We start from the raw sequence: 12,550 nt of genomic DNA on the forward strand, positions 1-12,550 counted from the left end.
ATTGTATTAGCATGCTTTATAGAGCAGTAATACTTGTTTCAGGAGAGAAAGAAGCATTAAATCGGGTAATAAGATTGATGTCATGCCTGAGCTGCCTTTCTCTGGAAAGCTCTCATCTGTGATTGGGGAGTAGCCCAGGTCGCCGACGCACTCTGGGGGGACAGGAGACCGCCATCTGGAAGAGCATGCAGGCACATGCATGCTCACACAGGCACGGACCGCACTCACACATGCACGCGCACACATGTGCCCCTATGTAAGTACAGGCACACACTCAGTACACACAGTTAGGGTCAGACACTGGTGTTCATAGTGGTTGGAATCAATCACAAGCATGAATGAAAGCAGTAATGGTCTCAGATGGGAACAGAGCTCACACTGTATGACTGTGTGATATACGCACACACACACACACACACACACCACATGCACGCACGTGCAATTATTCTCTCCACCTGACATCCGAGGCGCTGCAGATGCTTTTTGCGTGCGTCAGCATTTTGAGGCTCCTGACGTGAGGCTCCTGTACACGCACAGTGAATTATGTGCCTGCTCTGGAGGCGCAGAGGGAGGACAAAGCACAGCCGCTGTCACAGGTCCCAGGGGTGTGCGCCTCGGCGGCCCGCTGCGCTGGAAGGCTGACCGGCCGTCCTTGAAAAGCCTCCATGCGAGGAAGAAATGCTGCACGCCAGCGCATCGCGGTGTTTAAATATTGACAGCGAGTGACGAAGTGGTTAGAATTGCCACCTCGTACCTGAAAGACCTGGGTTTGAATCCACCCTTCTGCTGCTTTACGCTTGATCAAGGCACTCACCCTGAATTGATATGGTGGAATTCCCTGCTGTAAAAATTGGTAAATCACTGCAAGTCACTAACAGAAAGTGCTCAGCCATGTGCAGGTCCTTTCTGTCCGGCTTGTAGGACACCGACAGATGAGCAGCGAGTGGGTTTCGGCTCACTTTAGGTCGAGAAGCGCACAGCTCGCCCACATGTCCCCACGCGCCCCCATTGATCCTGCCCGTTCCCTCAAAAGGAAGCCGTAAAAGAGTCCTGGTCCAGAGAACTCCTGCATGCTGTAGGGAGCAGCGATGCCCAGGAAGTGTAATGTATTGCTTGCTAGCATGTGGCCAGGGTATCCCAGCATTCTTAGTGCTTTTGATTAAAGGGCTAAGCAGGAGACAGGAGCCAGACTGAGTTTGGGTTTGAAGCTCAGAAGCCAGGGCAGTAGCAGGAGTCTTGAAGCACTGTCATTATCTCATCCCCCGGTGAAGAGGCAATGTCATCCTGACTGGTTAAAGCATTTATTCCCAGTTGTGTTTGTGTGTATCACCCTGTGCACTAGGCCACTCTGCCATCACTGGGGGTCTCTTAGTGGGCCCAGCTGGCCAGTGCCCCTTGAATAGCACAGTGCCAGTGCTGTGTTCCAACACAGCCTTTGATGTCGCAACGTGTGTCTGTACTTGGGGGGAGGGACATGTGTGTGTTCAGTCAGGGTCGGCCTGTGTCATGTCTAACCAGCACCAAGTCTAGCCCCTTTCCAAGGATCATGGCTTAATTAATTAAAGGGTCATTTGCATAACAAGTGACATTAGATCACCTCCCGAAAATGCTGAGATCGTGCTGCTGAAAATGTTTCTATCCAGTGTTTACAGAAGCAGGGAGTTTGATGGGAGGAGGAAAGCAAAGAGCACAACTGCTGTGTGTACAAGCGGGGAATTTGAGGCAGCCAGTTAATGACACACTCGTGTGGTAGCTTTGTCATATCTACTCAAGTGCCATTGTCTTAGAAGTTATTCTGGTTTCGCTCTAACTCTGTAATTTCATTTGAGAGCTGTTTTTTGTCCCCTTTCTGATTCATTAAACCATGCCAAGTTTTGCGCAGTTTGTTTTTAGCATGTTGGGGTTTGTTTGTTGTTTACTGTATTGTTGCATGAAGCCCTTCCAGCGGCGTGACGTTCGAGTCGTCGTGCTCCGATGTCCCTGACCGTTGTAAAAGTACTTCCTCTGGTCATGAGAAAAGTAGCACAGCTCAACTACTGTACATCTAGATGACCCTTCAGCAGTCTCAACTTCTCAAGCTTCGGCAGCTTCATGTCTTACTGTAGTGACTCAGAGTCCCATTGGTGAGGTGTGTTGGCAAGTTTGGATGGGACGCTTCACCTCTACTCACTTCCGTTATGTTACCATTTCAGCTGAAAACTGAAAACCCCCTGAAAGGGCACTAGGAGCCAGGTCGAGTCCCTACGTTCCTAGACCTCGTGACCAGGGCAGTCCCCTGTGGGTGTCAGTGGGAGTCTTCAGGGACCTGGGAACCCCTTTCTAGGCTCTGTGGGAAGTCCCCCCCTCCTAGAATACAGCTGCTCCTGCTCAATTTCCCACATGAGCCTCCACTGACAGGCCTCATCCAACCCAGGGCTATCAGATGACCTGGAAAGCATCTTGGTTGAGCTCCTCGTCTCAACCCAAGGTTTTAAAAAAGGTTTCTTTTTGATTTGTGGATGCACTTAAACTCAGCCGACAAAGCTAACCATCCATCAGACCCAGCCTGGTGGCAACAAAAGCCTTTTCTTAAATGGAACTCCTTCATCGACTGAGACCCTGTGCTGGTGCAGTTCCAGCAACATCAGCAGTGATGGGAGTAGACGGGTCCGGTGCTGTTGTGGTCCTGTACATCAGGTTACAGTCCAACAGGTCCCCTAACGACGACGACGACAATGATGATGATGATGATGATGATGATGGTGGTGATGATGACAGTGACGATGATGACAACGATGAGGATGACAATTTCTAAAAGGCTCAGCCCAGTGAACAATGAAACACCAGCACAGCCGCTAACAAGATTACACCATTGAACAAAATCAAAAGCCATGTAATTGTATGGAAGTGAGCAGGCACTTTAGCTCAGATGAAAATCTCATTAGGAAGACGGTCGCGGTTAGGCAGTAGACATTAGAGCTGGCCTCCGATTACACCCTGAGTGGTTAAGGGGAGAACAGGGTTTCCACCATAACATCTTGGCCTAGGGTGCACAGGGGTGTGGTGGCGCAGCAGGCTTGCCCTCTCCCTACTCTGTGGTGGGTCTGGGCTTTGAATCTTGCTTGGGGTGCCTTGTGATAGACTGGCGTTCCACCCCGGGGGTGTCCTCTCCCCCTCCAGCCCTATGGCCTGCGTTGCCTTGTTAGGCTCCGGCTCGGTGCAACCCCCGCTCAGGACAAACGGCTACAGTCAGTGTGTGTGTGCATCTTGGCCTTGATTTCCTTTTCTGCATAGATATATTTTGGTTCACTCCTAGATTAATCCAAACACAATTACAACACCACAGCAATTTTTTGACCATGGATCAAGCACAAGTCCACAGAAAACCGAATCATAACACAAGTCCTTAAATTCTCCATGTTACAGTGGTTTAACACTAATAGTTATATAATAAATGGAAGTATATGTATATACAACAGAAGTGAGTTGAGGCAAAGCACCCAGTCCAAACTTACTGACATTAAATATAAGTGTGTGTGTGTGTGTGTGTGTGTGTGTGTGTGTGCGCGCGCATCTATTATAAGCATGGTACTCACCTTCCACTATTTATATGACTTAATCAAGAAAGTGCACTATTGGATGCATTACACAGAGCAATGTCAATGTTACATGGGCAAGTGTGGGACAAGAAGCTCAAAACCAGGCAGTATGGTGTGTCCACAGATTTTTTTACATTTAATTTTATGAACAGCAATGAGTCACAGCAACATAAAGACAAAAACACTGTGAAACTGGAAATATACCTACATAAATAAAACAAGGGCAAAAGGTTATATTTCATAGGTATAATCATGTAGCGCTACCTAATAGAGTCCAGAGAGGTGTATACATTCCAGAATTCCTCTGAATTGTCAGGCAAATCAAATGTTAATTTTTCTAGTGGAAGAAAGCTGGACGTTTTGGTCATTCACTTATTTACAGGAGGAACTTCAGGTGTAGACTATAAAATTAAAACACATTCCTTTGCCAGATATGAAAGAGTAATCAGCCAACATTCCATAACGTCATCAAAAAAATGCTGTGATTCTTCTTCTTTCCTACTTGTTGTTGTTCCTGATCTTCTTCTGTCTATTGACTTTACTCTTGGAGTAAAGCGACACACACTGTAGTCAGCCAGTACATTCCCAGTATGTAAAACCCACTCAGCCATCGCTCATTCCTACTCCCATCCACATCCTTCTTCAGCATTGGTCTCTCTCACTCTTTAAATTTACATCACTGCCTTTGGGGTATGTACCAAAACAATTCCGGCTAGAGCACAGCCCCCCCCGACAGTACTTTCTTTCTAGATACTCTTTTCTTCATTTCATTTCCACTGCAAGCACTCGCCTCTTTGGGGAAAATGTTGCCCTCGGTAGCGAAGACGTTTGAAGTTCTTCTGATAAGGTGGTTGTAATTATTAGCCCGTCGATGCTCACCCGGGCACTAGTTCTGAAGGTTTCTTCACTCGCCATCGATCGCGTTTTATTTTGAACTTATTCATCCATTTGATCCTGCAGACATCATTCAATGTTTCAGATTTAGTTTTTCCATATAAACATTTATTTGTTATTTCTGATCTAGTTGCTTTTCGCTCATCTTTCATTTGGTTGATTATTCGGCATAAAAAGGGCGATTGGTTTTTTTTTTATTTTTAAAATCGCAGCCTGGTTGTTGAGAGTTAAACTCCAGTAAACTGATATTGTTGTTTTAATGCTGATTGTGGACAAAAAAGGACTGCTACAGTTTTCTCTGTGATTACTTGGTCATTTTGTGAGGTGGTGAACCCCACTGGCGAATAATCCACAACAGGGAATACACATCGGAGAACATCAGGAGAGGTGGCGGTCAAACCGTCACACCGTCATTATTGTTTTACAGTTGAAATTTCTTACTATTCGAGACTAATTTTTTCCAATTTCAGCACATTAACTTTGAACAGCAGTGTGTAAATTTTTTTTTTTTTTTTGCAAACAGCAAATGTCTTCAAGTCATTACACTGATACCAGTGATCATTTCAGTGAAACTCAATGAACTCATTCCCAGGTCTATGATGGTCCTGGAGTAAGTTAAGTAAGGTCTAAAGTCAGTTTTTCAAAACTAGTAATTTTCCTGTAAGAAGTGAAAGAGAATGGCCTCCCGCCCTTCCCCCAGCATCTCCGTTTCCCACCGTGTTCATTTTCTCCTAGCTCACTTGGTCACTGTCCACCACGCTGGCCCCCTTTCAGCCTTTTATGCTAAATATAGGCGACTCATTGCGGTGCTCCGCTGAACGTTACTGTTTGGTGCAATTACGGTTATTTCTGGTCTAATTTCACCCAGTAGTCCCGATCCAAACTCTGGTTTCTATTAAAGAAGAGTTTGGAAAAGTAGCTGACTCCACAGTGCTTGGCTTTCCAGGGGAATTCTGTCCATTTCTGTGGGAACTTTGGATTCAGATGAGGTAGGGGGCTCAAAGCAACGGGAGAGTGTGTCCTACTATTGGTGTTAGGGTTCCAATGGGCAGTTGTGAGATTCAGCTGTCTGCCCTAGAGATCCCCTGGCAGCGATTGGTATTCTGATGACTGTTGGCCACTCGGTGGCCTGCTGGGTTCTTTCACTTCACAGGAGACATCTCTCCATCACAGGCAGCTGTTTCCCAGAGCGCTGTATGGCACTGTATGGCACTGCGACAGGCCCAGTTCATGGGAGGTGGTGCACAAAGCAAGCCAGGAAGAGGATGTAACATCTTCAACATCCTCCAGAGGAGAGAAGAGTAGCAACAAGACGATGCAAATCGAAACCCCAACAGACGCAAAGGCACTCTTCCGCGGTTCCTTACTGACCGTTATCTTTTAAGGGGATAATTTAAGGGGCGGGGGGTGTTACAACAGTCCTGGCACAGCTGGAGTCTCAGCGGGGGGGCTTCTCCGCTAGGAGCCACAGAGGTCGCCTCCTGTGTCTGTGAGCCTTTTCCTTTGTGGCGGCAGGGGGTGCGCGGAGCTGTTTGTGTGCATGCTGGTGGGGGGGTCTACAAACCATTGGAGAGATGGAACGGTTTGCAAGTGTCGGTAAACAGTTAAAAGTAACGGCCGCAGCGCTGTCGCCGGGAATTGGAAGTGACAAGTCGAAAATAGAACACAGTGGCCTCCAGGTAGCGGCTTTAATTAGAGATGCAGCATTTTTAATTGAATGTGCATGATAGCTTCACGTGGCACGCAAAGCTCGGCCGCGCTCAATTCCAAGCATTCGGACGGACATTGACTGGCCGGACATTGATTGACATTGACATTCATGGGAGGCGGTACTTATCGGTTATTGGGTTGTCGGGGTGTAACTAATTACTGCACTGTACATCTCTTGGAGCAGCTTATTTTTGTGTTTACAGGAATTAATCTTTTTATAATGGCTGGCGTTCAATTACCTACTGATAGCATTGCCTGCTGATTATTGATGGGGTGCTGTACCTTCGCTGCAGCACAGTGCTTTGCAATCAGGACACACCATACCATAAGTGCGGCGAGCAGTGGGCTCGTGTTTGCAAGGCGGAGAGAGCACAACCAATCTGCCCTTGTTGATTCCCATTGAGCTTCGCAGACGTTTGCCATGAGTACTGTGCTGCAGAGAGGTAGCGCGAGGGGCAGTAGGGGGCGACGTGGCGCATGGCATAGGACGAGGCCCTGTAGACGCCTGCTGGCTATGCTGGTGTACCACAGAAGGTAAAAGAGAGGTGCGGGTGAAAAAACAGTTCTCCATGCTGCTGACACTGGAGTTCTTCAGGCTGACGGGAGTGATGGATTAGGTGTGTTACTGAAGAGGAGTGTGTCTCCTGAGGTGGGGGGGGGGCTCAGATACCAGACCCCCTCAAATGAAAACGCAACACGTCAAGGAGGAGGTTCAGGCTGCTTCGCTCAGAGAAACCAGGGCCTCCTGTTTGACCATCCTTTTACCGTTGTGCCGAGGAGAACATCGATCTGCAGCACAGCTGGGGGATAGAATGGTTCAGAGGGGCCGGCAGGCACGTGGGCAGGCTGCCGCTTAGTGGGAGCTGACAGTGGGTTCAAATCCCACAGTTCTGGCCAATTATGCCTGCAAATACCAAGAATTCAACACAGCGATGCTCTGTCAGACACTTTCAGTATACAGAAAAACATCACAACACACACCACAACACCAAAATGGTAGGTAACTATAAAAGAACAATTTTTTAAGGAAGTGCAAAAATGTACAAAAAAACGTGAACAGCAGAGAACAACTTCTTGTTGGGGTGTGTGTGTGAGAATATCTTAAGTAATACAGGCATAGAGATGGAAATATTGGCAGGATTAAACATAAATTGGCAAAGCGGCATTAAATTAGTTCATGGCTGGATGCTGACAGCAATATTTTAATGTCCGTTCAAGAGTAATATGGACTTTGATGTGAGGTTGATAAGGGACGCTGCATGAAGGGGAATAAAAAGAAAAAAAAAAAATTAAAAATTGTTTGGGTCCTTATGGCCGAGCAGTGTTTCCCAGAAGAAAGTGTGTAGAAGATGTCATCGGGGTGGGACAAGTCAACAATGATCTTGCCATCCTCTTTCTGGGAGTGGAATAAATACAGATTAATTAGATAATCGAATGCACTTTTTTGATGAGGTTATCGTTTGTCCTGCTGTGTACCTGTCAGTGCTGTACACAGGGACCACCTCTCGTAGATGTTCACTAGATATGATCCCCCTGTGGAGAAGAGCTGGTTCGGCACAGCGACCATATCATTTAGTTCTTCTGGGGATGCATGTGATCTCAATCCCCCCGAGCAACTCCACATAAGCCCTAAGATGACCTTCATCTCCCAGATGATCTCTTCTTTCTCACCTTTGCCTTTCTGAGTTCACCACCCCCTCCAATACACACCCACCCTAGGTTCATTTTTAACGTTTAGTTATTAACTTTTTTCAACTGCTTTAAACTGCAAAGGCCCCAGGATATTTTTCCAGATGTCAGAAGGACAGAGGACATATCTTTGCCCACTGGAGTAGATGCATTATACAGTATCTGTATTACTCCCGTTTTCAGAAAGAGCCTCATGGTGTGCTGCTTGGCCGGTATGATTTCATGCAAAACTACAGAAGAAAGGCCCTTCGGTGCCGCACTGTCCAGCCCCATCGTCACTTATTAATAGTTAACCAAAAATGTGCATAAATGGAATAACAACAGCAAGTCCACTGTTGTTATTACTACTACTAGGAGTTGTGTGAAGTGGCCCAGTAGAGCAAGTTGGCCTGGGGTTCCTCTGTCTTTCCAGGCAGCATTCTTTGACTAGTCTGCCATTCACAGATTCACTGTGCTTTTCTTCCAGCCAGGTTTAGATCTTCTACCTCATGCCCGTGCCATGATCCAGTCCCTAGCAGGATCTCCCAAGGACATGAACACTGCTCTTAATCTTTGGTGTAGTCAAACTTCAAACATCGTTTTTTTTATTTGCTTGTTTGAGGGGTCTTCACAAATGCATGCATCAAAGTGCCCCCACCAGGGGTTTGTGGGACTCCAAAAAAGCCTGATAATCTTGAACTCACCATGGAGGCTCAGGGTAACAGTGAAAGTGTTTTTTCTTTTTTTTTTTTTTTTTTTTTTTTTTTTTTTTTTTTTTCCGGGACAAAGTATTTATACAGGAGATTGGGGCAGCGCTCACAATCTTCCCCATGTTCACACGCTCATCAGTCTGTTATGGTGCTCACTGCCGAGGCATCTGGGCACGGTGCGCGCTGCCAGCTGCGTTACTTCTGCCCCAGTTCCCCGATCCTCCCCCCCTAAAGTTGTGCTCAACAACAGCTCATTCCACAGCACCGGCTCAGGTGGAGCCACACTCCGCGAAACCCCAGCTGAAACCGAGTTGACACTTCATCTCTGGGGAACATCAGTAGCGGAAGCCAACACGTTGACCCGACACTCTTGTTCATGCTGCCTCAGCATCATCTTTCACCTTAACCCTTGGCTTGGTCTGTCTGTTGGGATCCCACCAGAACAGCAGGAAGATAAAGGTGTTGGACCAGCAAAGAACGACTCCCAAGGAAGACTTAGCTAAAGGCTCAGCTGTTGTTCTTGCTGAAGGGAAGGTATCTGAGTTGATGATACACCAGGTCAGTCTTTTCCTTTCGTCAGTCCAGACCTCTTGGATCACCACCCACACCCACATAGGTTCATAGGGTGCTGCTGTGTGGGCACTCTTGACGCCCACCCATCAAAAGCCACGCATGCCAGATCACTCAGTGTTGGTGATGGGCCTCGGTGGACTGAAAGCGGTGTGCGGTGGGTCGGCAATAATGCCATTTCCATTATCTTTCCCTAACTCTCTCTGCTACTGTGGAGAGAAGGAGAGGGGGAGGGTAAGGAGGGAGGTGATTCATTTTTTATCTGTGTGCGCGTGGCCTTCTGGAGGAATAAATTAACCTGAATGGGGATCTTTATTGTTTAATCGTCTCACGATGCTGAGTTGCCAAGGTTAAAGGGGCACTTTTAACCTTCCTGCGGGTCATCGCAGAAGACAACAAGATGGGAGGGGAGAGATTGCGGGCCTCTGGCAACTGTGAAGGGGAGGGGTATTAAGTATAGCGATCGGGCAAAATTGATGGGGGCGAGGTCTTTAAATCCTCTCTGAGGGGACACAGGTCAGCCTAGGTCTGTTCAGACACCCTTGGCAGTCTGGATTCCAGATTCATATCTGAATCAGATGAGCTGCACCACTCCATAAGGAAGCTCATTGTTGGGTAGTTGACCCATGTGAACACGCCCTCCGGCGGATGGAGACTAACACACTGAGGACGAGTGCGAAGTGAATACAGTAATGGCCTGGGTTATGTTTTACATCTGAATGTGTGGGTTGCTGGCATCTGGGTGGACATGTTTACTTTTATTCCCTATTCTCCAGCAGAATGTCACAGATAAGATGAAGCGATCTCATCCCCAAGCCAGCCTTAGGTCCTGTAGCTCCCATTCTTCATTCCACATGATCTTCATGCATACGCATGTGCTGTTGAACAGACACACACTTTGTGTAGAGATCAGTGGATACGGTAGGGCTGGTATCCACGTGTATGTATGTGATTGTGTGTATGTGTTGTGCCCTATGTAGCCGAACCAGGACATTGACAGAGGCTTTTACGTCTGTGTGCAGCCGAGGGGCCTGCATTTCCAGGGTGCTGTTGCATCCTATCTTCCATCAAATTCTGCAGTACTGTGGGACTGTAGGCAGAGAAAAACACCCCAAGGCTGTGTTTGGGTTCTGCTTGTAGGTGTAACAGCACTTTTCACAGTTAAACTCAGGCTTGTCTGGGTAGAAGAAATAGTTTAGTTTGATAGAGGGTTGTTGTTGCCATAGAAACCAGTGGTGCATCCAACTGACCATGTGTTCTGACCTGTGCTTCCCTTCTGTCCCCTTCAGATCCGGGTGGATGGCCCCCCTCATGGTGGAGTGCAGTACGAGACGGTGCAGGTTATCCAGGACGGGAGCCCCATTCTCCGTGACATGGCCTTCTCGCTGGACGGCAGGTTCCTCTACGCCATGTCCGAGAAACAGGTGAGCAGCAGATTTCCAATGCCTCTCAACAGTGGACAAGCTGATTGTATGCAAGAGCGCTTTGGGGTGAAGGAAGCAAACAAGGGCAGGGTAAAGAGAGGCGGTACCGGACAGGGTGAAAAGGACAGCTGGAGATGGAAGGAGTAGGAGTGCGGGGTCACTGAGTTGTCTGCATCACGAGGCCATCTCTGTCAAACAGGCACAGCTGTGGGACAAAGGAGACGAGGCAGAACCGTGTCCTGCCAAATGATAAACGACCGGCCTTCCTTTTATACCCCTTCTCCTGCTCCTTTTTACAGCACTCTGGTGTGCTGAGCAGAGAGGCTATACTATCACATGAGGGTGAACCCTAATCAAATTGGAGGTTTGACTGGGGGAGGGGGCCTGGACTTGAGCTTACTCTCAGTGCATTATAAGGGTTAGTGACAGACAGGATAGTGAGGACTGATGTAGACCCAGAACAGGTGCAACTTCTGTCTCCTAATTCCTGCTGCTCAAAGCTGGGTTCATTACTAGATATTACATAGGATCAGAACAAGCATAACCCAAAAGAAGGGGCTACCAAAGACATCTCTGTGGGGTATAGTCACTTCTAAGAAGGAACTTTCAGTGGGAAGTGAACCACTGTGACTTTATATTTATTTTTTTGGTTCGCACTTTTCTCTAAAGCAACTTAACGTGCTGGGATACTTATAATTATTTACACATTTGTACTCCTGGGTAATTTTTAGTGTATCAACTCAAGGTAACTCTCTTGCTCAAGAGTTCTACAGCAGGATGTAGGATTTGAACGTTGTTTGTTTGAGAGCAAGGCGGCAGCTCTAACTATTATATCACATTGGTCTAGAGCGTAGACCCTGGGGCGATTGCTCGGGTGTTTAGAAGGAGTGCGTGTCTCTCCGATGGCCACCTATGAGCTTGAGACAGGATGGAGGAGCATTGAGGGAGACGATCTGCACTCAGCACCAGGACAGCACTAGGATTCGGGGCAGCTGAACATGCAGCTGAAATGTCTGTTATCTCTGGCTTGGTGGGGGGTTTGGAGTAGGGGTCGGGGTCGTTGACTGGGGCAGGTGCCGCTCCGGCACTTTGTCTGTCGTATCTGGTAATCAATCTGGAGAGATGTTTACAGAGCTTGAGCACCCAGATCGGATCAGAGGGGAGCCATCCGCTCTGTAAACAATCGTTTAAACAATTATAATGGTTCATCAGCAACAACTGCATTAGAAGAACATTTCTCTTGTTCTCTTTGCATTTGGAGCTGTTTTCAAAGGGCCAACAGTACAGACCAGCAGAGTATCAACAGCACCAAGTACTGACCAGTAGAGTATTAACAGTACCGAACAATGTGATACTAATAGTATTGACCAGTGTAATATCAACAAAACTAACCAGTGCGCATTCACAGGGCTGAAAGACGTATAAACAGTACTGACCAGTATGATCGGAGAGAACGCCATTGACCAGTGTAATGCCAGCATGACTCAAGAACATATATCAGCAGTACTGACCAGTTTAACAGCAACACTACTGACCAGTACAATACTGTACCAACAGCACTAACCAGTAAAAAAACCAACAGTATTGACAAGAATAATGACAATGTTGTGGAAAAGTTCACAAGAAATCCTGACCAGTTAAATTGCAATACAAATGGCCAGCATAACAGCAGCGGTGGAAACCGATGTAGTGCCAGCAGTACTGACCTGTATGGTACTAATAGTACTGACCAGTAAAATACTAACATCACTGACCAGTGCAGTACCGATATATCTGACTGGACCACCAGCAATGTAGAGTATGATATCAACGCTACTGACCAGTGCAACATCTACACTACTGGCTAGAATAATGCTAGCAGTACTCACCAATGTAACATCATGAGTACCTTCTAACACTACAGACAATATAACAGCTAGAGCACTAACCAGTGCCATACCAACAGAACTGAAAAACATAATGTTGGCAGTAATGACCAGTATACTATAGTACCAAC

At 47.1% G+C, this 12,550-nt stretch overlaps 1 protein-coding gene across 1 annotated transcript in view; it reads left to right on the forward strand.

Moving 5' to 3' along the window:
* The window catches only part of plxna2 (plexin A2), a 163,442-nt gene that overhangs the window by 60,160 nt on the left and 90,732 nt on the right, over positions 1-12,550 (forward strand). Inside the window, exon 4 of the mRNA XM_018760798.2 lies at positions 10,420-10,554. Coding sequence (XP_018616314.1) covers positions 10,420-10,554 — 135 coding nt within the window. The remainder of the gene's footprint in view (positions 1-10,419; positions 10,555-12,550) is intronic.

Source organism: Scleropages formosus, chromosome 19, assembly GCF_900964775.1.
Source record: "Scleropages formosus chromosome 19, fSclFor1.1, whole genome shotgun sequence".
Lineage (NCBI taxonomy): Eukaryota > Metazoa > Chordata > Actinopteri > Osteoglossiformes > Osteoglossidae > Scleropages > Scleropages formosus.